The following is a 24,124-nucleotide window of genomic DNA, read 5'->3' on the forward strand; positions in this document are numbered from 1 at the left end:
TGTCAATCTGGATTGCAAGATCTAAGCGTGGCAGACTGGCAGGGTCTAAGCGCTGGACATGTAGGCAGCCATGGGGCAGGTCAAGAAAGGCGAGGGTATTATTCTGGAGCGACTGATGGGATTCAAGAACAACGTCAACGAGAGATGGGATGTGCACCGGTTATCAGGCGACCAGGGACTGGGAGGATGTGGAGAAACTGGAGACGATGGGTCAATGAGAGGACGAAAATCGGGGGGTCCACCGGGTAGGATAGACAGGCTTACCTAGTCAAATCTGTTGAAGGAACCGTGGTGATGATCGGTACTTCCGAGAGTTCATTCCGCCCGAAACAAAAAACGAAAGGAGATTCGCTAAGGACCAACGAGAGTCGGTGACTTGGGGGGAGACACAAACGACAGTGACACCGCTAGAAGGGAAGAGAGAGAGGGAGAGAGAGAGAGAGAGGAGGGGAAGAAAGAGTTGTGGTGCGGTGATGAGAAAAAGAGAGGAAATGGCGAGAAGGGACGGACGGGCCACAGGAAGGAGAGGGAGAGAGAGAGAGAGACTAGACTAGTCAGTTGGCAGTCATTCTGTATTCACAGTATGTACTCATAGTAACAGAACAGTACAAAACACAGTGGTTTCTTTTTTGTCTTTTGACTCTTTTGGTGCCGGTGGCCCCTCAAAACTTACTAGTAAGCTCAGCAACTAAGCCCCTCTAAGGTTAGTCAGTAGTTCGTCAGTGGCTTTAGTGGCTCGGAATAAAAATAGCGCCGGAGAGGCGTTGGGAACATTACGAGCTGCTGCTGCTGCTGCTGCTGCACGCACTGCCAATGTATGTTTCACTCTTTCACTCCAGGCCTCCGTTCCCCCTCTCCCTATCCGGGCATTCCTCTCATTTAATATCTAGTCTCGCTGCAGTTCAATTGAGACTGAACGCTGATGATCCAAGTCGCGTCACCGGTGCCCTTTTATTGCTGTTCATCCATGCCTTCAGGCGAATGAGATGGCTGCTTAGTAGACAAACCGATGCTGATGTCGCCATGACTCTGACTTCCAAACGAGATTATAGCATCTGCCGAGCAGTTTGCGGCGTCAGAAAAACCACCACGTCAGCAACTATTAATACCTCTTAAAATGATCGATATTAGGCCCATTGGACTACAGCCTATCAAAGCATTCCTGCCAAGAGTGCCAATAACCGCTTCCTTTTCCCCACGGGGCGTCGCGAATGCAAAGGATCCTCGGATGAAGATCGCGCAGGCGCTTCCAGCCTTCCATCGAGCCCGATTCGCATCGCATTGACTGGGACAACTCTTTTAGCCTGTTCAACCGCGGGGTCATGAGATGCCACTCGGAAATGACTACTGCAGCTCAGCGCTAGGCTACGGCGGCCACACTATCGCTAACAGTCACTATTAGCGACGGGTATAGTCAGCCGGGACACAAAGCCCTGACGATCCTGTCGGCTTGACCGTGATTCAGTACCTCTGTAGCGATTCCCCCGCTTGCCGGCTGCTTCCAGATTTGATCGCGACGACAAATCCTATTGGGTTGCTCCTGAGCACCATTCCGTGAAACGACGAAGGTTGTCGAACCTGCTCTTCGGGTGGCTCCCGCCGCAGAGTGACTACATGTGTGTCATCGGCCAGGACGTATCAAAATCTAGCTGATTAGCTCATGACAACTTAGGGACCTGTTCCTGGGTAGGTTGCTGTTTACCCGGGGTGATCGGAGTAATCACGATTTCATCAGCGGCAACACATAGCTATTGAATGTTATACTTCCGCGCATCTCGCGACTCACCCAAGTTGACGACGCCGACGCGATGGACCGACTCTTCAACAACGCAATTTAAGTGTGTACTCATGCAACGCATGTAACCCTTCGACAATGGCGCATTGGGCGTGTGTATCGAGGCGGTGGTGCACAGTTCGCCCTGAAGCCATAAGAGACAGTCCCAAGGCATATTCACGCTGTCGAAGAAAGCTTCCGTTTGCGGTGCACACGAAGCGGTGTAGCAAATCCCGACGAGCAGAGTAGCAGAAGGGTACCAACGACGCAGTAAAAGCCAAGAAAAAGTCAGTCTGCTGTGGTTTCCAGACGACAATCAGCACAGGTTGTCGGGCAATAACCGTTTACTGGTGGGAGGTCGTCGATTTAAGGATGACTGTCAAGTTGACATCATAACTGAAGGGGCTAGAGGGTCGAGTCCAGATAACAGCTGATAACCACTCTAGATGCGCGTTGGTCGGTTTGCCGGGTGCTTTATCCCAGTACAGGGCCGGTCGCCGACATGCAGGCCTGTCGTCGAAGATCAGGGTCCATCAGATGCGATGCTTAGGTGACCCATCACACTTGCAGCAGACGAATTGGTTCGGCCGGGGGTCGGGGCCTAGCCTTCGAGACTGGGTTGCGAGGAAGTATAAGTTGATGGATCCACACTAGCACTGACTGTTGGCTTCGAGGTTCGTAGACAATGAACAAGACCCCTTAATTTGAGGCCTCTTATGCTCAAGCCGACTGTCAGCCCAACGAAAGAAGCCATCGATAAGATTACCACTCCACGCACAGGCCACCCACGGACAACAGGCTCGTTGCTCTCGGTCTATCGAGCCAGGCAACCACTTTGCCTCCCATCGGGCTGAGCAAACGGTGAGCGAGAGCGTATGACCTATCAGGTGTAACCAGGTACGATGAGACCATTTTGAACCAGCAAGACGTTCATCGATGGAGTCAACCGAAGAAACGGAGCCGAGAGGAAAAGACCTGAGAGTCACTGGACCCTGCGGGTAGGGTGTGGCGACGAGTCCACCCGATTCGTCTTCAAAAATAGAACGGTGCATGTGTAGGAATGGTAGGAATGGTTCGGGTATTTATGTACAGTACGTACTGTATGTACGGAGTACTAAGTATGTACATGCTGAGACAATGTGTCATCGACCGACCGTAAGATCTGCAGGTTGACCGATGTTGACACGGTTGACACTGACGTTTTAAGAAAGTCTTGAGAAGGAATCAACTGACAATCACTGGAAGAGTCAGTGCTGCTGGTTGTAATGACTGATCAAGAAATGGTCGTTTACGGAGCCACTGCACTAGTACAGAGTAATTGTAGCGCAATTGAATGAGTGATTGATGAGCTGATTATCTAACGAGGGGGCGGAGCTTCATGTGCCAGAGGTGAGTGAGTGTGAAACCCACTAAGCCCGATCAAGCCCGGTGGTCAGTCCGCCCGGCCGGAGCACAAAACCCCAATCAAGCCAGGGTCTTGCTCTCGACCTTGGTTGGATACCTCAGCTTGGACTGCATGCTTCTCCATTCTCTCTACCAGTCTCTGCCTGATTGTCTCAGAATTGAGAAGGGAAGGGATTCAGGGTGTGAGAGTGTGAGATTGATAGACTCTTATCTACCAGCATCATACTCAACTTATATCTCTTTCTGGAGATGCTCCGACCATTCTTTTGTGTGTGGGTAAGATTCGCTGGTCTGGCTGATAGTTAACTAGTCTACCTAGTACTTGTTAGCGGGGCACACACCTCAGGCCATCCATTGCCCCTAGCGACCGCCCGCAGCAGCACACTCACATGTACCGGAAGACTGTTTGTGTACAGTACGCCGTACGCAGGATTTATCTCATTTATCCCATTCATCTCATTTCATGCCATAGGCCAGTCATCGTCATCTTTCAACCATCAATTTCCTTCCGTCCTATTCTTATCCTTCTTCTTTCTCGTGGCATTTATTCATAGTCTACATTCCTCCCATCATCTGTCACCGCTGCCTGCCATTTTTCTACCCCACCAGCATTCTTTCTTTCTTGCCTTCCTTCGCTGATCGGATGGGCCCGACTCGACTGGCTTGGCAACGATAAGAAACGGGTCCCCCGTGATCTTCTGGCGCAACGTGGGAAAGAGACCCGGCGTAATTATCAATATTTGGAAACGGACGGTACCTTTGGTTGAACAATCTTGGGTTCCCGTATTTTCATTTTCTCTGCTAGCCTCTAAGTTATCTAGCCTACAGGGACTACCACCACTAGTTGCTGGTTACTCCGCACTATCGCCCGCAGCGCCGTGGTTTCACCCATCTCTCCTTTCCTTTTCCACCACTTGCTCTTCATCCATTGCGTTCGCTCGCTCATCTCGCTGGTCTGCTACAGTCGCTCGTTCCTTGGCAGCAAAAATTCCGCCTGTTGTATCCGCGCTCGCTTTCTGTGCTGGAATCTCTTCCTCTTTCTCCACATTCATTCCTGGCTTGCTTGTCCACGGAGGATTTCCTGGCATCCAACCACGGAGCTGCCAGCAGCTGTTGCGCGCATCGTCTGCATTTCCGGCGAGAAGTGTCTCCTGCCTACGAAGAGGCGAAATTCGGACCAGATTGTTGCAAGCCCGTTCCTCACAACTGTTGTTTATGCTGAGGTGAAGGTGGGTGAGGTCTTTCCTTGATGCTATCTTATCACTCTCCCCCAACTGTCCGCATTTCACATGCAAACCACGCGCCAAATCAACATTTCGAATTCTACCTTGTTCGCATACATTCAAGAAATATCCTGCGCCTTTGCGACCGATGGCGATGAATCACTAATCCGAATTGAAACTCCCAGGCATCAGGGCCATGTCCTTACCTCAGCGTCCGGGGAAGGCTTCCCCGCGACGAGAAGAAACATTTGACTCGTATCGCGAATCTTCCCGGAGGCGCCACCGTACCCGCGAGTCGACAGGCCACCATGATCCCGAAGACAGCTCCCCGTCGGGACATCGCCATCACCGGCACCATCGCTCACGCAGCTCCAGGAGACGAAGCGATGCGGATGTGGAGAGGGGCGACTGGGGGACAGACTCGAGGAATCGAAAGAGCTTCGTGAAACCGGAACGCACCCGAGTGGACCAGAACCATCCTCATTACCACTATCGCCAGAAGTCGCAGAACATGCCGACCTACCCGTCCCAGACCGGGGACGAGCCCATGATGGGTCGCGAGCAGGAAGCGGACACAAATAGCTCGCGAAGCTCGGAATCGAAAGGGAAGACAGGTGTATACGTCACTCAGGGAAATGTCAATCAGCCGATGGAAAGGGCCCCTAAAAAACGTCGCATCAAGAAGAGAAGACCATCTCGCAGAATCAAGAAGAGGGCTGCTGCAGCAGAAAAAGAACGCCAGAAGGCGCTGGAGCAGGTCCGGCCACCCAGTCCCTGGACCACGTATTGCGCCATCATCACTTTCTGGGCCCCCGATTTTATCCTGAGGTGCTTCGGCATGCCGCAGAAGGCCCAGAGAAGCGCCTGGCGGGAGAAGATTGGGTTGATCAGTATCATCTTGCTGATCGGGGCATTCGTCGGTTTCCTCACTTTCGGTTTCACGGCCACCGTTTGCGGCACTCCCCCGACTCGGCTTAGGGTCAATGAAGTCAGTAGTAGCTACATGATCTTCCACGGTCAGGCATACGACTTGTCGCACTCGACGCACCCAGCGGCCGCGGGCATTCCGGCTGGGACTAACGTGCTTTGGGACCTGTCGCATAAATACGGAGGCCAAGACGGTAGCTTCTTCTTTCAGGAGGTCAATGGGGAGTGCAAGGGCTTGATTACTCTTGCCGATGGATCCGATGTGCCGACAAACTCAGATGGCGACCTTGCGTGGTACTTCCCGTGTCATGCGTTCAACCAGGACGGTTCGTCCGAGCCGAACACGACGGAGTCTTACTACCTCGGCTGGGCCTGTCACACTTCCGGTTCGGCTCGTAAGTCGTTCTATAACTTGAAAAGCTCCGGTGACGTGTATTACACGTGGGAAGACACCAAGAATAAGAGCAGGAATCTTGCCGTCTACTCTGGCAATGTCTTGGATTTGGATCTTCTACGGTGGTTTGACACAACGCAGGTCAAATATCCGAAGAAATTTGATGAGCTTCGCGAGAACTCGGCCGTGCGCGGGGTCGATCTCACGTACTATCTGCAGACTGGCGAGGAGAAAAAGATCGGCAAGTGTTTGTCTCAGATCATCAAGGTCGGCAGCATCGACACCGACACGGTCGGCTGTATTGCTTCCAAGGTGGTGCTTTACGTATCACTGATCTTCATCCTCTCGATTGTTGTGGTGAAATTTATCTTTGCTTTGCTTTTCCAGTGGTTCCTGGCCAAGCAGTACGCCCCAGCTCGGACTAGCATGGCGGCTGACTCCAAAACGCGGAATCAGCAAATCGAGGACTGGTCGAACGATATCTACCGCCCGGGACCACGAGTCGCAGACCCGACTATGCTGGAGCGGCCCGGTAAGAGGGCCAGCTTCTTGCCTACCACGTCTCGCTTCTCCAGTCCATACACCGTGAGCAACGGGGGCAAGCAGAAATATCAATATGTGACGATGGCCAGTCAGAATTCGACAACCCGCTTGGTACCCGGTGGGAGCAACTCCGTATACAGGCAGAACTACAACGAAAGCGGAGGTAGTTTGACGGCTGATGGTTCGCGCCATGCCAACTCAGCGAGTCGATCTAGCTTGGCACTTCAGGACTCTCGGTACTCAACTGCGATGCCGGAATCGGAGTCTGCTGGATTAGGTGGCTTCGTTCATGAAGCGGTCATTCCTCAGCCCCCTCCCGAGTGGCAGCCGTATGGTTTCCCCTTGGCTCATTCTTTATGTCTGGTAACTTGTTACTCGGAAGGTGAAGAGGGTATTCGCTCCACGCTGGACTCAATTGCCATGACAGACTACCCGAACAGCCACAAAACCATTATCGTGATCTGTGATGGAATGATTAAGGGTAAAGGCGAGGAGTTTTCCACCCCAGAGATTGTTCTGCGCATGATGCGTGATCCGATCGTCCCGATGGACGAGGTCCAGCCCTTCTCTTATGTTGCCGTAGCCACCGGATCCAAGCGGCACAACATGGCCAAGGTCTACGCCGGCTTCTACGACTACGGCGTAAACTCGATCATTCCCGAGGAAAAGCAGCAGCGCGTGCCCATGATGATCGTCGTGAAATGTGGGACACCGGCGGAAGCTACCCAGTCCAAACCCGGTAACCGTGGTAAGAGAGATAGTCAGATCATTTTGATGTCTTTCTTGCAGAAGGTAATGTTCGATGAACGGATGACGGAGCTGGAGTTTGAGATGTTCAATGGGCTTTGGCTGGTGACCGGAATTCCGCCGGACTTCTACGAGGTTCTTCTATGTGTCGATGCAGACACCAAAGTGTTTCCGGACAGTCTGACGCACATGATCTCGGCGATGGTGAAAGATCCGGATGTTATGGGACTGTGTGGCGAGACGAAGATTGCCAACAAGACCGACAGTTGGGTGACGATGATTCAGGTGTTTGAGTATGCTTCTCTTCTTCTACTTACTTCTCTGTTCTTATTGTGGGCCCAAACTAACCAACCATCTAGATACTTTGTGTCTCATCACCAGGCCAAGTCATTCGAATCTGTCTTTGGTGGTGTGACCTGTCTTCCAGGATGTTTCTCGATGTATCGTATCAAAGCGCCCAAGGGCGGGCAAAACTACTGGGTTCCCATTCTCGCCAACCCTGATGTGGTCGAGCACTACTCAGAGAACGTCGTGGACACACTCCATAAGAAGAACCTGCTTCTCCTGGGTGAGGACCGCTATCTGTCGACACTCATGCTCCGAACCTTTCCCAAGCGCAAGCAGATCTTCGTGCCGCAGGCCGTGTGCAAGACCCAGGTGCCGGACAAGTTCATGGTGCTGCTCTCTCAGCGCCGGCGATGGATCAACAGTACCGTGCACAATCTGATGGAGTTGGTGTTGGTGCGCGACCTCTGCGGAACCTTCTGTTTCAGCATGCAATTCGTCATTTTCATCGAGTTGGTGGGCACGCTCGTGCTGCCCGCCGCCATCGCCTTCACCTTTTATGTTGTGATCAACTCCATTGTCCACCGGCCCGTCCAGGTGTTGCCCTTGGTTCTATTAGCTTTGATCCTGGGACTACCAGGTGTGTTGGTGGTGGTGACTGCCCACAGGATGGTGTACGTGCTGTGGATGTTGATCTACCTGCTGTCGCTGCCCGTGTGGAACTTCGTGCTGCCGACGTACTCGTATTGGAAATTTGATGATTTCAGCTGGGGTGACACGCGGCAGACGGCGGGCGGCAAAGACAAGGGCCACGAGGCGGGCGAGGGCGAGTTTGACAGCAGTCAGATTACGATGAAACGGTGGCGGGATTTCGAGAAAGGTGCGTTCAAAGGCATGGCTTGCCTAACCTAATCGCTTCTTCCACCCTTCTCATTTCTTTCTTTAATACTTGCATTGAACCTGTACTAACATTGATTCCGAATAGACCGTCGCCTCCGCATGCAAATGCAAGCCAGCTATCCTCCCTACCAACCTCAGCATAATCCATACTCTGGGTAAATTAGTCGATGCGTGTTCGAGACGATTGTTTTTTATATTGTACAGTTTTGCTTTGTGTTTTTGTGTTGGGGGCAGACGGTAACTCCCTCGGAAATAATGCGCAAGCGAAGTTCACTTCTATTTCTTGGATCTAATCTTGATGTGGCAGATGGTCATCGAGCCGAACGGGGTAGTGGACATAGCAGGGTAATGAGAGGGGAAGCGGCAGCAAGATCTTGTGGGATGAGCTTGGTTTGGGGTTGTAACTATATATCGTATTCTACCCAGTCCTGACGATTTATGAACTCGAGTTTTGGTTCCTTATTTTGTTGTTTTCTAGTATTCTTCGACTGGCTGGTTGGTGTAGCTCAGCTGACTACGAGGGTGTGCAGTTGTCGTTATCTTGAAGTGCTCACGCATACAGATACCTATTACACAAACCGAGTTGATCCTGCTTGGTTCGTTCTTGATGTCTCCAAATCAACCCGCTACTACCATCTCTCAGACCTCCAGCTACGACCATAGTTTTCTCACAAGAGGGCAAGAGGACCTACTCCGCCTAGTCATGACCTGGCAGTTACTTTCGACACTGCCCTTCACCCGGCGGTTCCTTCCCAACCTTCCCTTCCGTCCACCTTCTCCCCTTCGAAGACCAAAAACCAACCAAGTCTGCAATCATCGATGTCTGGAGAAACCATAAACCTCACCTGGCCCATCCGTTCCTTCAAAGCGCGCTGCACGGACGCGCATCATCCTGAAGTGGAGGAGGTGCTGGGCCAAATTGACGACTTAGCTGCTCGAAATGATCCTGAAAACCATGTGTTCGAGCGCGAGAGCTCCGACTGCTTCATTCTAGACATCCTGCGGTAGACATGACACGAATCGACCCGTTAAACACTGTCCATTATGCTGCTTCCGACAAGTGATCGCACTTTTGACGCCTCGATATTGGGCTAATGGGAGTCTGTGATTTCGAGGCGGGGCGGAGGAAATGTGAGTGGTTCCACAGCATCAACCTCATTTGCCCTCAGTCCTTATGAGAACATTGGCATAGGATGACGGGCTTTACTTGATTTGTTCTGCTCAAAATATGGCAACATGAAGACTGCCACACAGCCACGATACCCCCTGTTCCCACTAAGAAAAGTCACGTGGTGGCTATGTGCTGGCACGCCTGTACGGGGCTGACATCGCTGTCCTTCCCAGGATTCGACCACGATAGATAGTCAATTTTCGACAATGGCTTCCACTCAAGATATTGGAAAGCATCGTTCCTTCTTGCGCTTTGCTCGGGGGATCAGAGAAAAGTTCGGATCGACAGGCCAAAGCAAGAAACAGAAGAAGATCCCCGGACTACTACCCAGCCATACAAGGAGTTCGACCGCCCCCGCTTTCTCCGGCGTGGAGGCTGTTACAAGTAATTACAGTCAAAGTGGCAGGGAATCGCAAACCGCCCTTGCAACGACTCTTCCCGCCTCGCCACCGCCGTCGGATCTCTGGCAAGAAGCACTGCAAAAGGCTCGAGAATCGAATGACTGGAAGGAGCATCAAGAGGAATACGACGAGGCCATTCGAGAATGCCAGGCCCACAATCAAAAACTCCTCCACAAGCAGGGCGGAGGTACGACTACCGACCTGGCCGATGCCATACTTGCCCGCCTTAGCTCACTTCACAAACAACACGATGACACGAGATGGGCATATGCAAAGGCTGATGGCGAGACAATCTACTTTCGAGACGTGGTCTTTCGGATCATGCAATGGGTGAAGGTCTTCAAGGACCCAGGAAACCTGCTGGCAGACTTGGATCCCACGAAAGCTGCCTCGGTAGTTTGGGGATTGGTACAGTTCTTCGTTGAGGTATGGTATCGACAGGCTGCCCATTGATTGGCTGGCTAATCGCGTTCTGCGTGGCGACAGAGGTCGATTGCTTACGGCGAGACACGCGATCTAGCGTTAGATCAAGAGCCTATTGCAAACCTGATCAGCCGATATGCCCTTGTGGAGAAGTTCTACCTGAGGAAGCGACCAGGGACCTCAATTGAGACAGTCGAACCGATCAAGGAGAAAGTAGTTGAACTCTACAGTGCGGTTCTTCTGTATCAATTGGACGTCTACAGGTTCTGGAAGCAAGGCAAGATAACTCACGGCATACAGAGCCTGGTGCCTCATAAGCTCAAAGATCTTTCCAATGCGATACAACAAAGATCGACACAGGTCGAGTCTGCACTCCGCCTGAATGACAGAGAGCTCTTGGGCAGCATCTTCGACAATGTTCAACTCAAAGAGCCAATTGCCAACATTGGCGGTCAGTTACAGCAGATTCTGGATATCGTAACCATCCTTCAAGAAGAGAAGTATTCAAAAGTGTTGGACTGGGTGTCACCGGTACGACACCTGGATCAGCATAGAACAATTAGGCCTATGGAGGGCACTGGCCAGTGGCTCCTTGGACACCCGCAATTTATGGACTGGCGACAATCACACCATTCCGGCCTTTTCTGGTTGCGAGGGAAAATGGGAGCCGGAAAGACCAATCTCGTGTGAATAGAACTCCGCCAGTCGTTGCGCTTCAATGCTAATCAAACCATCTAGATCTTCTTTGGTCTCACATCTCCTGGACGCCAGTCCAAAAAATGGAGAACGCATCGCTTTCTTTTACGTCGACGAAGCCAACCGGGCAAGTGAAGCTAAATCTGCACAACTGATTTTGAATTCGCTGCTCAAGCAACTCTGCACTGGAGGGGCCAAGACGTTCGTCAAGGGGGTGGTAGACAGATATAATGACTTACAGACAGCAAGCTCGAGTCCAGATCGAGAAGATTGCATTTCTCTGCTTGTTGGAATAGTGAAGCAATCCCGACAGACCAATATCATCATTGACGGAATCGATGAGCTGGGAGTCGATGATGACCGAAACGAGTTACTCCAGACTTCGAAAAAGGTCGCCGACGAATCAAGTCCTACCGGGGTCAAGATATTTATTTCCAGTCGAGACCATGTCAATATTTCCACACTTATGGATGAGATTTGGCAAGTCAGGTGGGAACTTTTGATTGATCAGCAGAACCAGCAAGACATCGACAGATTCATCACCAGTCGCGTGCGGACCTTGGAAAAGAGTCTCTTTCTCTCAAGCCCAATCCCAGAGGATGTTAAGAACGAGGTCGAATCAACATTGAAGCAAAGGGCAAGTGGAATGTATGGGTGTCCTCGGCTTATCATGCTGCACGCAGACCAATTGACTAATGGTGTTAGGTTTCTGTGGGTCCATCTATCACTGGAATATTTGCGCAGGATTAAAGCAAAAGAGCCCGATACATTTGTCGCCAAGTTACAGGCTGTGCCTCCGACACCAAAGGCCTCTATTCTTAACTCTTAGCCAACATTTCGAAGGATCAGGACCCCGAAGGGCAAGAACAAATCCGACTGATACTGACACTCCTCGTATATGGTTTGCATAAAGAGTTATCCGAAGTTCCGGTTTTGCTCTCTGCTGTCAACTACAAACCTGGGAAGAAATGGTCAAATCTCACCACCCGAGATGTTCTGGATTTATGCCCTACGATTGTTGAGCTAACCTCCTCATCACCTCAGAAGTTTCGATTGATTCATTTTTCAGTTAAGGAATTCATTCAAACATTAGCAGAGTACAGTCCCGAGACCGCGCATGCTCGCATGGCCGCACATTGCGTGTCTTATCTCAATGATCATCAGCCCTCTAGCCTATGGATACGAACCCCTTCTGCCCCCACCTCCTGGTGGTTGGACAAAAACAAGAATACCTTTGACGCGTACGCCTCAAAATCATGGCTTATTCATTGTGCTCAGGCTGGAAAGCTAAGACAAGAAGCACCTCTTGCAAGATACTTGCAAGGTTTCTGGTCCGCTGAAAACGAGTTTAGGGAGTTTCCTTTTGACAGATGGGTCAAAAGCTTTACCCTGCGGGATCGCAAGTCTCTTTCGCAACTGATCGACGGCGGATACAACGCCCTAGTCGTGGATTCGAAGCCAACGCCCTTCTACCTAGCCTGTCGGTATGACTTCAGAGAGGTCATTGAAGCACTCTTGTCTCTGGGATGGGACATCAACCGACCCGTGGTGACGCAAACCGGGCTTTCCTTTGCATGTGGCGCAAGTCACTTTGAGCTCGCATCTTACCTGATCGAATGTGGCGCGAGTATTACTCAGTCGGCGCTGATATCTGCCATTGAGTCCGGGCAAGCGAGGGTTCTGCAGTTAGTACTCAGTCAGGCTGGGTCAGAGGATATATAGAATGCTATAGAGATAGTTCTGGTCGATCGAGAGCCAGCTTCCCTGTCACGCGAAAATTACCAACAAATAGGTATCTTGGCCGACCAATTCCCAGGCTTTAAATATTCTAGAAAGATCCAAAAACACATGTTCCGTCATGGGCCCAAACTTGTGAACATGCTTATAGCATCCAAAGCCACATTACGTGTCACTGAGAGGACTCTCCGACACCTTTTCCACTTCAGTGAGACCCTCCAAGATGTCGAACAATTTGTCGCGAGCGTGCTGCCGTTTGACAGCCACTTCGTGGCCTCTCAGTCATTTTGGAGTGCACTAGAACACTACTCGGTGGAGCAGGATGCTCGAGAGGTCTTTCGGTATACGCTAGCAATGAATCCGCTGGACTTGTTGACGGTAATATCAGAAAAGGCCGTTCGAGCGGCTCTGGGCAACCCTCGTCATCAGGCGCTGTTCATGGAGCTCCTCTTCAGATCAAATGCAGCCTTGAGGGTTTCCAACGACGTGGTTCTTTGGGCCACCCAGGTTTTTGTTCCAGCTGAATTCAACCTTATCGACATTTTACTTGCTTGCGATTCCACTCCTCGCCAATTCTCTCTCACGGACCTGGAGAAGATCCTTATATCAGGCTGTAGTAGCCAGCATTTGGCGTCATTAGTGTCAAGTGACCCCAACCTTAAGCTTGACCAGGATACATTTACCATGGCCGTACATGCTGCATCATTGAGCGATGCGGATGCGAAAATGCTCCTTGACCGTACACCACATATGACTTTAACCATGGAATTGATGCACGCAGTTCAGTCAGCGGCGGCCGATTGGGCAGTTTATCAGGTGGTGACCACCAACACATCTGAGCAAATCACAGACGAGATCTTGAAATCCGCCCTGGCGACCCGGCGTTCCTTTCAGTTGGTGACCAAGCGAAAGCCGTCTGCTGAGCCGAAAGTCCGGCGGGACCACGAGTGGAAACATATGTCTTTAACCGTGCGTGGACTCCTAAACAGAGCGCCCGATGACTTAATACTGTCTCCAGAGACTGTGGAGCTGGTCTGTGAGTCGCCGGACTGGGTGCTCCAACGGGTGCTGCAGCGTTGGCCCGGAGCCCCTTTGTCCGACCATGCCTTGTGGCTTGCACTGAGAGACTTAGGGCGATCACGAGTCCTCTTGAGGGAGCGTCCTTCCATCGAGCTCTCCGCCGCGCTGCTATCTTCCATCTGCGACGGTTTCGGGCCCGCAAATGTCGAGGGGATTTTCCGCGAGATTCTCACGCTTCGACCAAACGCCGTCATCCCGGAAGATGTTCTCTTCTCGCTAACGGGCCCGGACTGGGACGATGACAAGCTGGCCTCATTCCAGCTTCTTCTCACGCATGAGCCCCAGGTCCCAGTGACGGAGCGCGTACTGGAACAGGCCGTCGCCCTGGGATTCCGCTCTATCCACCTGCTCAAGTCCGTTCTCCATGCTCGACCATCACTTCAAATCAAACCATCCGTGATCTGCCAGGTTGCCTACTACAAGGATTCTGCACTTGGTCCCGAGGAGTACGGAAAGATCATGCGTGAGGCCTTAGCACGATCCAAGGGCTTTCCCTTGGGCGAGAGTGAGATGCTTGCGATCATAGCCGGGTGCTGGCCCGACAGTCTCGGGATCATTTTGTCGGAGAGACGGGACGCGGTGGTCACGGAACGAGTCATTGCGCACCTCGTAGACCACCGGACTCCAAACTGGGACTGTGGTGCCAACGTTCCGGCCTTCGATTTGTTGTTGGATCGGGCGGGCGTGTCCGAGGCTAGACGTCCGGAATGGGAACTTCGCTTTCCGGATCTAGGCGGCCAGTGCCACCACCCACAGGGTGAAGTCTCCGCTCCCGCCGGCTCCTCGAGGATTGATTCCTTGTTCAGGAACGAGTCTGATGATGAGGATGAGGATGATGATAAAAGCGAGAGCTCGGTGTAGCTTAGACAGTGGGAACCGCTACCGCCATACCGGAAGCCCGAGAACTAATTCAACGAGCTGAGTATGTTGAGAACGGTCTAGAAGATTGTCCTTACGTAGTCAAGAAGCTCAAGCGGGCAGAGAGACCCCCGAGGCTCGGACAGTACGGTATCTGATGGTCACCTGCTATGTTGTCTACTTGTCGGCCTGTGGTTGAAAAAACATCCACCACGAGCCTAGGGACAGACCATGAGAAAGAAGCGAGTCTCGAAGACAAACGGATCCAATCGAAGGATTATCGCCGGCTCCACTGGCGCAGGGCGTTGGTGTCAGGAATTCAGATCTCTTTCATTTTCAATCCCGGCTGCAACAAGACTGCTTTCTCTTTCTCTTTTTCTCTTTATGGCTCGATACCGATGCACTAGCATAACCAGTAGCCCGGCTCTTAGATATCTGCGTTATCCACTGACGGAGCTTCATTTCATTTCTTCGAAAGCCAACGCCAACAACCACCGCGATTGGCAGCAAGCGTCGCAGACGCTGATCAAAATATACTCAGGGATAGCAGCACGTGGGTTCACCCTCGCTCCCCAATAGAATAAAAGAGTCTATCACTGTTACGGTCTAGCTTATCGTTTATGCTAAGACAAGTGCCAAGGCGATAGGGCATATACCATAGGGAAGCATAATCGCGCTCCCCGTGACCAAAAATCGAAGAATGGGTAGGTAGTCAATGCAAGAGCCCTACCCATGCAACCCCTCAACAGTAGTAGGGTAGAATCCCAGTGATCATCTCTTGCCATATCCAGCTAGACTGGAATTCATCAAGAACCAGGTAGTACTGTGGCATCTTGGTAGTCCTGTGGGGTCCCCGCACGATGCGGAGGACTTGTGCCCCGTCCAACAAAATGCACTACGCCATGAATCTACTCCGACATGTTGAAATTCGTCGTAGCGAGGAGGCCCCTCTTGCCTCAAGGGCCAGAGAACTACAGTACGCTAAATAACTTAGGTGGGTACTGTCAGCCGTTCCCGAGTAACCCGGGCTACACCGTGGACGATCCGGCAATTCACCGAGCGAGGTTAGTTCACACGCAGATGGGCCCGGTTGGCTCTATTAGCAAAGAACCGCCGAAGATCCTTCCGTCTTTCCCGTCCTTGAGATTTCATCGGTGTCGATATAATCATGTGGTTGGTTCCGGAATAGAGCGCTCGATCCGTGGGATCTAGATATCTACCCACCAGATAGACATCACTACCTACTCTCAACACAATCCTCGTTATAACGAACTAGTCTGTCCATTCCCAATGTAGTGCTTGTAGCAGAGATCCATAGTATACAGATCAACTTCAAGTGGAGATACAGTCGTCGAGTCCTTCCTTGGAAATCGTGATCCTACTAGTCTTCTGATTCTGAATGGAGAGGGGACTGATGAACACTTCACGAGGAATATGGGATAGAGTAGCAGATTGTATACATAATGCTATTATTGATTATGAGTTAAACGTATCAAGGTAGATAAGCTTTTGATCCAACCTCCGACAAGCGGGGGGACAACCCCGAGTCTTCTCTCAGCGTATATACTGTACATCCGAGGGAGCTGGCTTACACCTCCGAGCACTCCCTCCCCGAGGCATTGCACTCGCAGAAGTCCCGGACAAACACATCGGCCAGGTTGCTCGGCATCCAGGTGACGCCCAGCTCGGCGGTCTTGGCGGTGGTGTTGCGGTCCCACACGAGACAGGGCGAGGAGAGAAAATTGTTGATGGTGGGTTCATCCGAGGTCTCCACCGTAAAGACGGGCAGGTTGAAGAAGCAGGTGGGCACGGTGGACGAGGCAGTCAGCACGTCAGTTTCTACGACGCCGCCGTAGGTGCCCGTGGTGTTCTGGCAGGTGTAGGAGTTCGAATACAGGGTCTCAAGGTCGATGCCGTAGGTGTCAGTCAGCTTGGTTAGGTCGTCGCTGCTGATCGGGTCGGTCATGATTTGCTTGACCAGCTCCCACCCGGCGCCGGGGTACTCAAGGGTGTAGCAGTAGTCGCCGATGACAGTGCCGCTGGTGATCGATGAACACTTGCTCGTTGAGTACGCTCCCTTCAGGATGTAGTAGTTGGCCGAAACTAGCGCTGTGCCCACCAGGTACTGACGCACGTAGCCGTTGAAGATCGACTCCATGTTAGACGCCTGCGTGCCCGTGAGCTCGAACATGTATCGCCCATTAAAAAAATTGGCGACTTCGAAGGTGTAGTCGCCCGAGCGCAGGTCTGAAGGCCAAATAGAGATGTCGCCCGTTTCAAAGAGCCTAATTGTCGTGTTGACCACGCTCTCGTACATGGTACTGTAAAGTGTTTGGACCGCTGCCTCCAGCGTGATGGTCTCCGCGTCTGTCGCGTCGGCGCTGGAGACGTCGGAGCCCGCCAGTGAGTAGATCCCACTCAGCGTCCCCATAATCGTCGATGCCGTGTCTGTTTCCGCGTCCAGCGCCGGGATGGCGCTCCCCAGAATGCCCATGACACCACCGACGTTGGTAAGAATTGTTGCCCAGTCGGGCACTGTGGCGCCCGATTTGACCGGAAAATCGTCCACGATGGCGTCGATGCTCAGCGACTCGTTCTGCGTCGCAAAGTCGAACAGGGTCCCGATTTCAGTGATATACTGGTGCGCGTTAGCCACCACGAACTCAGCCCAGTACTCTGCCGACACATTGTAGTCCGAGCAAAATCCTGTGGGGAAGGGGCATTCTCCGTCAGGATAAAGGTCACACTGAGTGGACCCCGCTCCTGTGCTCTTGAACATCTGACGAGTCCATTCGGTCGCTGCACAAGAGGGTTAGCCACACCGACTCCACGGATAGAAAGCGGAATACATACGCGACTTCAGACTATCCTCCACCAGCCAGTTGATATACGCAGCCACCCCTCGTTCCTCACTGGCTTGCAGGCTACTCTCGCTGGTGCTGGGGTCGGAGCAAGTCAGGTTCGTGGAGATGAACTCAGTTTCATCATCGTCTACCTCGGCCTTGAGTTCGATGAGGTACTCCCCAAAGGCTGTGGCGTCGGTGGGAGAGGTGACAAAGGCCTCGAGGTCGATCGCCCACTCGGTCGTACCACCCATGTTCAAACCCTGGTAGTAGGTGGTCCGTGTGCTCTTGGTGATGTTGGTCATGTATCCGACCCACTGCGTCTCGTTGTAGACGATGATGTCGGAATCGCTGCCACTGTCGAAGAGAACCTGCACGGTGGGATTGGTGGCAATGATCTCGTTGATCTCGGCGTTCGCGATATAGCCCGCGGTTTGGGTACAGCGGCCGGGCGTGGCCCCCGAGTCTGGGCCCACATAGGTGCATTCTGGACCAGTGCAGTTCGCTGTGGTCATTTCAAAGGACCGGCCGTAGCTGCTCACTCCGACCATCAACTTGTTGGAGTCCGCCCCGGCTTTGGTCACCATGGATAGGGCATAAGTAGTTTCCGTCAGGTTCACGTGGGAGCGCAGGCAGTTACCGTCCGCACAGCCATCATCGGCCGAGGTGTTTCCGTAATCCCACTGCCCGTGGAGATCATACGTCATATACACAATGAAATCGACAATATCGTTGATACTGGCAACGGGGAAGCCACGAAGGTACCAGTACGAGGCGGGCATCGCAATGGACAGGGTCTTGTCCATGCCAATGGCCGACCGGACTTCCTTCAGGAATGCCACATAATTCGTGCCATCCTCGTCGCTGCCGGCGGGGATGCCCGGGATATCAGGCTCACCAGGATACTCCCAGTCAAAGTCCACCCCGTCAATGCCATACTGAGACACAAAGTCTCCGATATTCTGTGCCAACAGAGCGCAGTTCGTGGAGGTCACGCCCTCGCGGAAGATCGTGTACGTGTCGCTGGAGGTGGAGAAATCCCACCCTCCGAAGGAGACAACTTTCTTGACATCTGTAAGATTGAGGAACTGCTCAAACTGGTCGGTTTGATTAATGCTGATGGAATAGTCGGAGTTAATGGTTCCAAAGGCGAAGATAATGTGAGTGTACTTGCTGGTGTCAATCATGCTGGCATCCATGGTAAGGCAGCTGCGCTCGACGTTGAAGGCTTCGAAATACCCAATTGCAAAGAATTCGTCGGGCGCCGTGGAATTATTGACAATGTCGAGGCCACAGTTCGAGATGCATCCATTTGTGTTGGCTTCCGCAGTACCTGGAGCGCCGGTGGTGGACTCGGTGATAGTACAGAACTCCGGGGTGGTGCCACACTCACCCCAGACATCACAACAAGCGTTGAGCGAGCATGGATTCAGCGTCACCCACTCGTCATAATCGGTGCCATTGGCCGTAGTACCAGGCACCTGGGGACCGCAGGTGGCGCCCGTCACTGGGGCGGGAAAGGGAGGATCCCCGCTACTCAGACAGATGTTCTCGCCCGCTTGGAGGTCATCACATCCCAGCCATCCCCAGGTGTGATTGTTGAATGAGTTGATCTCATCGACGGTCAGGCTGTTTGATGCAGCAATTGTGGAGCACGAGTCACCCGACTCCACCAAGTACGTGTAGCAGGTGCCATTACTGTATGGCTGGGGCGAATAGTCTGGTAAGTCTCCCGAGGAACAGCACACGTACTGACCAACTGCCAGGGTGGAGCAAAGGTCGGAAGCGGTGTTGTAGTCGTAGAATTCCGTGGAAGTGATGCCGCATTCTGTCACCAGGCTCGTACAGGAATCGCCCGAAACCACCTGTACGGTGGAGCAGGTATCGTCGCGAGCAGCGAGGGTGGCGGAATTGGGGGAGTTGGAGAGGAGCGGAGAAACCGTGGTCAGCGTCGCGGTCAAGTCAGTGTTGGAGTCAAACGAGTCAAACCCCGTGACACAGCCTGCCTCGCTCCACGTCTTCACCAGTTGCTGCACCGCAGGAAGGTCTCCATCCAGACTGACGGCCAGTCCAACCATATAGTTGGCGGTAGACCCACAGGACTGTAGAGCCATTTGGTTAAATGACCCCTCGGAGGAAAGAGAGGATCGCATTAACTCCGCTAAGGTAGCAGCGGTGGTAGAAGGGTCATATCTGCCCCCGATATAGAGGCCAATCACAGCCTGCCCGGAGTACGCAAACATGAAGTTTCTGTCCGTGTCAGATACCATGTAAGCTTCCAGATCAGTCAGGGCCTTCTGAAGCCGGTCGTCAGCCGAGTCGATGGCAGATCCCCAAGTACCCAACTCAAAGTTCACAGAAGACGTATTCGAAGTAGAATTTACCACTACTGCGGCTCTCTTCGCTACAGAGGAGGTAGAAGTATCATCTTCTTCCGTGGCACAGGCATAGATGGTTGAGTGGGTCTGGGAATCATTCAATGGGTTGTAAAGAGCGAAGTCGAGCAACATGGGCTGGCTGCAAGTAGCGACTCGACTGACGGAATGGTAGGGAATCCATTCAAAAGGATTGGAGCTCAAGGAGCAGGCCTTCGGACAAGAAGTGGCGCTTGCTGTAGCTGCTCCGGCAAGGGCGCCGGCTGCCAATAAGGCAGGCACATACATGACGATCGTGAAATATGAAAGAATGAATGAAGGAACGACTTAGATTTGAACAAAGAGCATGATGAGGTTGTAAAGAAAGTCTGGTAAAGAAAATGAAGTAAAGGTGAGAAAGAAAGAATGACTGAAGGTAGAGACAAATGAGTGACTGAAAGATGAATTGCTGTGATAGACTCCAGGATTGACAGATCAGTCCCCTTTATATACACCAAAACTCGCTTAGACGTTTCCTGGTCTGCTCTCACGATATCGAACTATTGCAATCTAGGGCATGCCTATGCTGCCAGTGAGTACTCTCGCCCGAAAATGTCTAGTCTACTGCGAACTATGTGGACACGAACAATGTAGAACTAAGCTCCCTTTGCCTTAGTATAAAACGCACTTGAAAAGCAGTGGTCCTCTGGGGCCCATTAAGCGCAGGCTCATCATGTACTGCTGGTTTTGAGGTACAGTAAGTAAGAAACAAGCATTGGTATTTTATTTTTACATTGTGGAATGCTCTTCTCTGGCATAAATAGTAGACGCAGCAAGATTAGAGCATCTATGTGGTATACATGAGACGACATTCACTTCACCCTGCATTTACAAATCTCACCATATTGACAGAAAGTGGGTTCGATACATAGAGCTCCGATGATACTCTACTAGGGTAGTATCTGCTCGATATCAAGACCGAGATCGGCATGCAAAAAGTGTCGTGGTGGAGAAAGGTGAAGGGGAAAGAGGCAATTCGGAGATTGCGGACCCATCTGATGGAAGTGAAATGGTAGACAGAATCAGGTACCGAGTGGAATAGAAAAGGCATTCAGCAAAATGAATGGTACCCTATTCCTTAGTCAATAGGTGGGTGGTAATTATACTATCACAGTAAATAAGCGAGCTGCAATACCTTAACCTTAAGGTCCGGAGCTAACCCGAGTGGGAACTTTCCTCCTAGCTAAAATGGTCTGCCGATTGATTGCCTGATCTAGTTAGAGGCGTACGTCAGCCTCAAGTTTCTATCCGGCTGTTCCGCTCTGGGATCGATCTTGCGAATCTCTGCAGGGTTCATGCACCACCATCGCAGGAATCAGGGGACTCAGGGACCCGGCAGGGTCCTTGTTGCCTCACTTGCATCAAAATACCACGAGTTGCTGATGACTATCATTCTCGAAATATCGGATGCCTGGGTTCAGCACCTCTACTTTCACACGACCGTGAGACCCGAGGTTCACAGGAGCGGCCATGCTAAGCATCGCGCAGCTTTTGGCCATAGAAGGGATTTCCGAGGTGAATCTGCTAGGGGTTAGTCTCACTAGCTCGTCAGGCCAGGATCGGTCTAAGAAGAATTCCAATTCTATTAAGTAACTTCGTGTGGGACTACTGTCATTCATCGCTGGCGTCGGCGAAAGCTTGTGGCGGAAATTCCGCGGTCGATCTGAGACATTCAGCAGGATCTCGCGATCTGTTGAGACTAATGTAGACATCAAATAGCTTATATTGCGGTATGTGAGACCTTGGCATAGCCATGCAGCGATGAGTTTGGAAGCAAGGCTCAAGAGTTAGAATATTCAGACCCTTCTTCCGGTCCCTGAATCATAACAAAGGAGGAGCCTCAGGGGTCAGAATCGACAAGATCTTGAGATTAGGTAACTGGTAACGACTCGGTAACTTTGATTGGGTGTTGGGTGGGCGTCAACGGGGCCATCCGAGATCGGCTCTGATGTCCGTTTCCGGATGTGGTTACGGTCGAAGTAGTCGGATAATTTCTTTGACCGCTGTGATAGGAACGATCCATTGAAAATCCGTCAACTTCGGATTACTTCATCAGACCACTGCAGGCTAACTCGTGACGAGGTAATGCTAAATCTATTAGGTTAAGGGACGGACAGACGACATACAAATAGACGTAAACCGGCTCAACCCTTTCTCAGGCTTTTGGGCTTGCTCTGATATCAGTCAATTGGATAGTCTCCGCAACATACTTGATCAAGTTCTGGTGACAGTATAATATAGGTCCTAGATGTGGTTCTCGAATAATGAATAGTTGACAATACTTATACCAATACTAGAATTCAATATTACGGAGTCACCGAGCCCTTCTCGGGTAAATAGCCGAGACCAAGCACTAAACGGCAAGGCTTGGTTCATGGCTAAGCTACCACAGAAGTTCAAGACCCCACTAGCCCAAGCACTGTTGGGCTACAGGACGAGAAATACCTTATAATTGACCCAAGGCCCAAACTGCCCAGTGGCCTCCACAAGGGAGGCACAATGCGTGTCTCTGTATCAGCTCAGGCTGTGGTCTTCAGCCTCGCCTTTCCCTTCCTCACCACCGCTGCCGATGATGCGAGTTACAATGCTTCCCTGCCCTTTCGACCCAACAACGTGACACTTCTTCACGATCCGTACTACTGGGTGGGCTCGTACTACAATGGGACTACCGAGTTGAAGTTGATGCCCTATACGGGCTTAGCTGGGAACGACAGCGCCCAGTGCCCGTTGCTCGCCAATACCACGACCACCGCACGATATGACACGATCCTCGCCCTTACCGAGCCAAGCATACGCAACAATGGCAGCGACCCTGTGAATGCCTTTCTCATGCTCTGGGACCCTGGCTTTGACTTTTCTACAATCACTAGCTTTGGCTGGCCCCTGGTCGATCTCCCCTTCTTACAATGGAGCTATCTTTCTTCCCAGTTCGTCGCTCTTCCTATCCCTGAGCGACTCCGTCACTCGCCCTTGCCCCTACAAATTCAATCACAGAGTACTGACCATAGGGAGAGGTAGACCGACGTATCGTGATCTATACAACGGAGAAGATTGGTTCTACTGGGAGCTAAACACAACCACTCAGAGCCCACCATACCGTCTCTCGAGCACCATCACTACATACTATAATGGCGCGGGAGCCCTCAGAGCCAACATGACCAACTGCACCAGTACAGAGATAGTTCCCTGGTTAATTGACCTGGGCCCCTGGGCCCCGGACAACAACTTCGCCTATGAGTCTGAATGGCCGGCTATGACGGTTAGTATGGAGTTCGATGGTGAGACGGCAAATTACACTATCCGAGGTTACTTTGATAGCTATCGAATCTACTCGAACGGAACATCAAGATCCGGGGGTGAAATCACCCACGGGCAGTTCACGCTGCGCTTCGCGGGCGTCCTGGATGCCTACCATTCGGACATCCTGGCCAACGACACCGTCACCCCTACCTGGCTGCGCACGGTCGGGTTCAACAACAACTCACTGAATATTGGGTACACGGGGGCTGCAGGGAGGACCATGTCCGCCGGGTCGTCGGTGGCAGCGGCTTTCGCCGCGTTGGTCCTGACGCAAGTGGTGCAGCTCTTCCTTTAATTGATCTCCTTTCTCTCGTTCCTTGCTTCCCCTTCATGGCGTTCTAGAGCTAGATTATTGCGCAGATCCGAGGAAAATCGCGTTCTCCTGCTGTACAATTCTATGATCTGATAATCTCTTAGGAGCTGAAGACCGGATGAACTATGCATGGCCTGCATCGGTTTGACAGAATAGGACTAACAAAGCTATGCTATGCACACAAAGACTGCGTAACACCCAAAGGCTTTTAGGGCACACTAGCCAGGCGCACCACACACAGGCAATAAAGAAATGCTGTGGCAGTCACAATTCTTGACTAGAGGAGAAAAATCTTTCTAGCCAAATTAGAGGAAGTGCATATAGAAGCGTTGGGGTGAAATTAACCCCTCGTTGGGGCTCTCAACTAGTGGGAAACCAGAACTTCCATATTTGGCTTCAACCATTCGTCCAGCATTCCTAAGTGCGGAGACTAGACCCGATCTGACAGGTTGCACTTCAGTCAGGAAGCTTTGTGCTCTGTACTTAGCATGCTTTCGCCTGTGGACTGTGGGCCACAATTCCCTGAGGAAGTAGAGGAGCTGAGCTCAGGGTCAGGGTCACCAGAGATCCGTGGTATTTGGCCGGAGAGTATGTGGTATGTATATATAACAAGGACTCAAGACTCAATCTGGTCCCCGGAAGCGAGCTCCTCAGTCCCTGAGTCCCTGTCCCTGAGCCCCTGTCATCTCCG

At 51.9% G+C, this 24,124-nt stretch overlaps 6 protein-coding genes across 6 annotated transcripts; 4 read left to right on the forward strand and 2 right to left on the reverse strand.

The window, feature by feature from the left end:
- Positions 1–4,597: 4,597 nt before the first annotated feature.
- Positions 4,598–8,209, forward strand: chsF (chitin synthase CHS3; the record flags this gene model as incomplete). The annotated part of the gene is made up of 2 exons (XM_025644176.1): positions 4,598–7,305; positions 7,372–8,209. 2 exons carry the CDS (start codon positions 4,598–4,600, stop codon positions 8,207–8,209), a joined length of 3,546 nt encoding a protein of 1,181 aa, XP_025499376.1.
- A 1,365-nt stretch (positions 8,210–9,574) lies between these two features.
- On the forward strand, positions 9,575–11,717 carry BO66DRAFT_442961 (uncharacterized protein; the record flags this gene model as incomplete). Its single annotated transcript, XM_025651467.1, has 4 exons — positions 9,575–10,195; positions 10,256–10,878; positions 10,931–11,536; positions 11,594–11,717. 4 exons carry the CDS (start codon positions 9,575–9,577, stop codon positions 11,715–11,717), a joined length of 1,974 nt encoding a protein of 657 aa, XP_025499377.1.
- A 1,670-nt stretch (positions 11,718–13,387) lies between these two features.
- Positions 13,388–14,566, forward strand: BO66DRAFT_462026 (uncharacterized protein; the record flags this gene model as incomplete). Its single annotated transcript, XM_025652354.1, has 3 exons — positions 13,388–13,594; positions 13,644–13,661; positions 13,700–14,566. The coding sequence occupies 3 exons, from the start codon at positions 13,388–13,390 to the stop codon at positions 14,564–14,566; spliced, it is 1,092 nt and encodes a 363-aa protein (XP_025499378.1).
- A 1,585-nt stretch (positions 14,567–16,151) lies between these two features.
- Positions 16,152–17,921, reverse strand: BO66DRAFT_383319 (uncharacterized protein; the record flags this gene model as incomplete). The annotated part of the gene is made up of 3 exons (XM_025646049.1): positions 16,152–16,640; positions 16,698–17,362; positions 17,417–17,921. The coding sequence occupies 3 exons, from the start codon at positions 17,919–17,921 to the stop codon at positions 16,152–16,154; spliced, it is 1,659 nt and encodes a 552-aa protein (XP_025499379.1).
- A 12-nt stretch (positions 17,922–17,933) lies between these two features.
- BO66DRAFT_333688 (glycoside hydrolase) lies at positions 17,934–20,069 on the reverse strand (the record flags this gene model as incomplete). Its single annotated transcript, XM_025644178.1, has 1 exon — positions 17,934–20,069. A coding segment is annotated over one exon (2,136 nt), but the record flags the coding sequence as incomplete, so codon positions are not given.
- A 2,197-nt stretch (positions 20,070–22,266) lies between these two features.
- BO66DRAFT_462032 (uncharacterized protein) lies at positions 22,267–23,415 on the forward strand (the record flags this gene model as incomplete). Its single annotated transcript, XM_025652355.1, has 2 exons — positions 22,267–22,815; positions 22,871–23,415. The coding sequence occupies exons 1-2, from the start codon at positions 22,320–22,322 to the stop codon at positions 23,413–23,415; spliced, it is 1,041 nt and encodes a 346-aa protein (XP_025499381.1). The 5' UTR covers positions 22,267–22,319.
- Positions 23,416–24,124: the final 709 nt, after the last annotated feature.

Source organism: Aspergillus aculeatinus, assembly GCF_003184765.1.
Source record: "Aspergillus aculeatinus CBS 121060 unplaced genomic scaffold BO66scaffold_62, whole genome shotgun sequence".
Taxonomy (NCBI): domain Eukaryota; kingdom Fungi; phylum Ascomycota; class Eurotiomycetes; order Eurotiales; family Aspergillaceae; genus Aspergillus; species Aspergillus aculeatinus.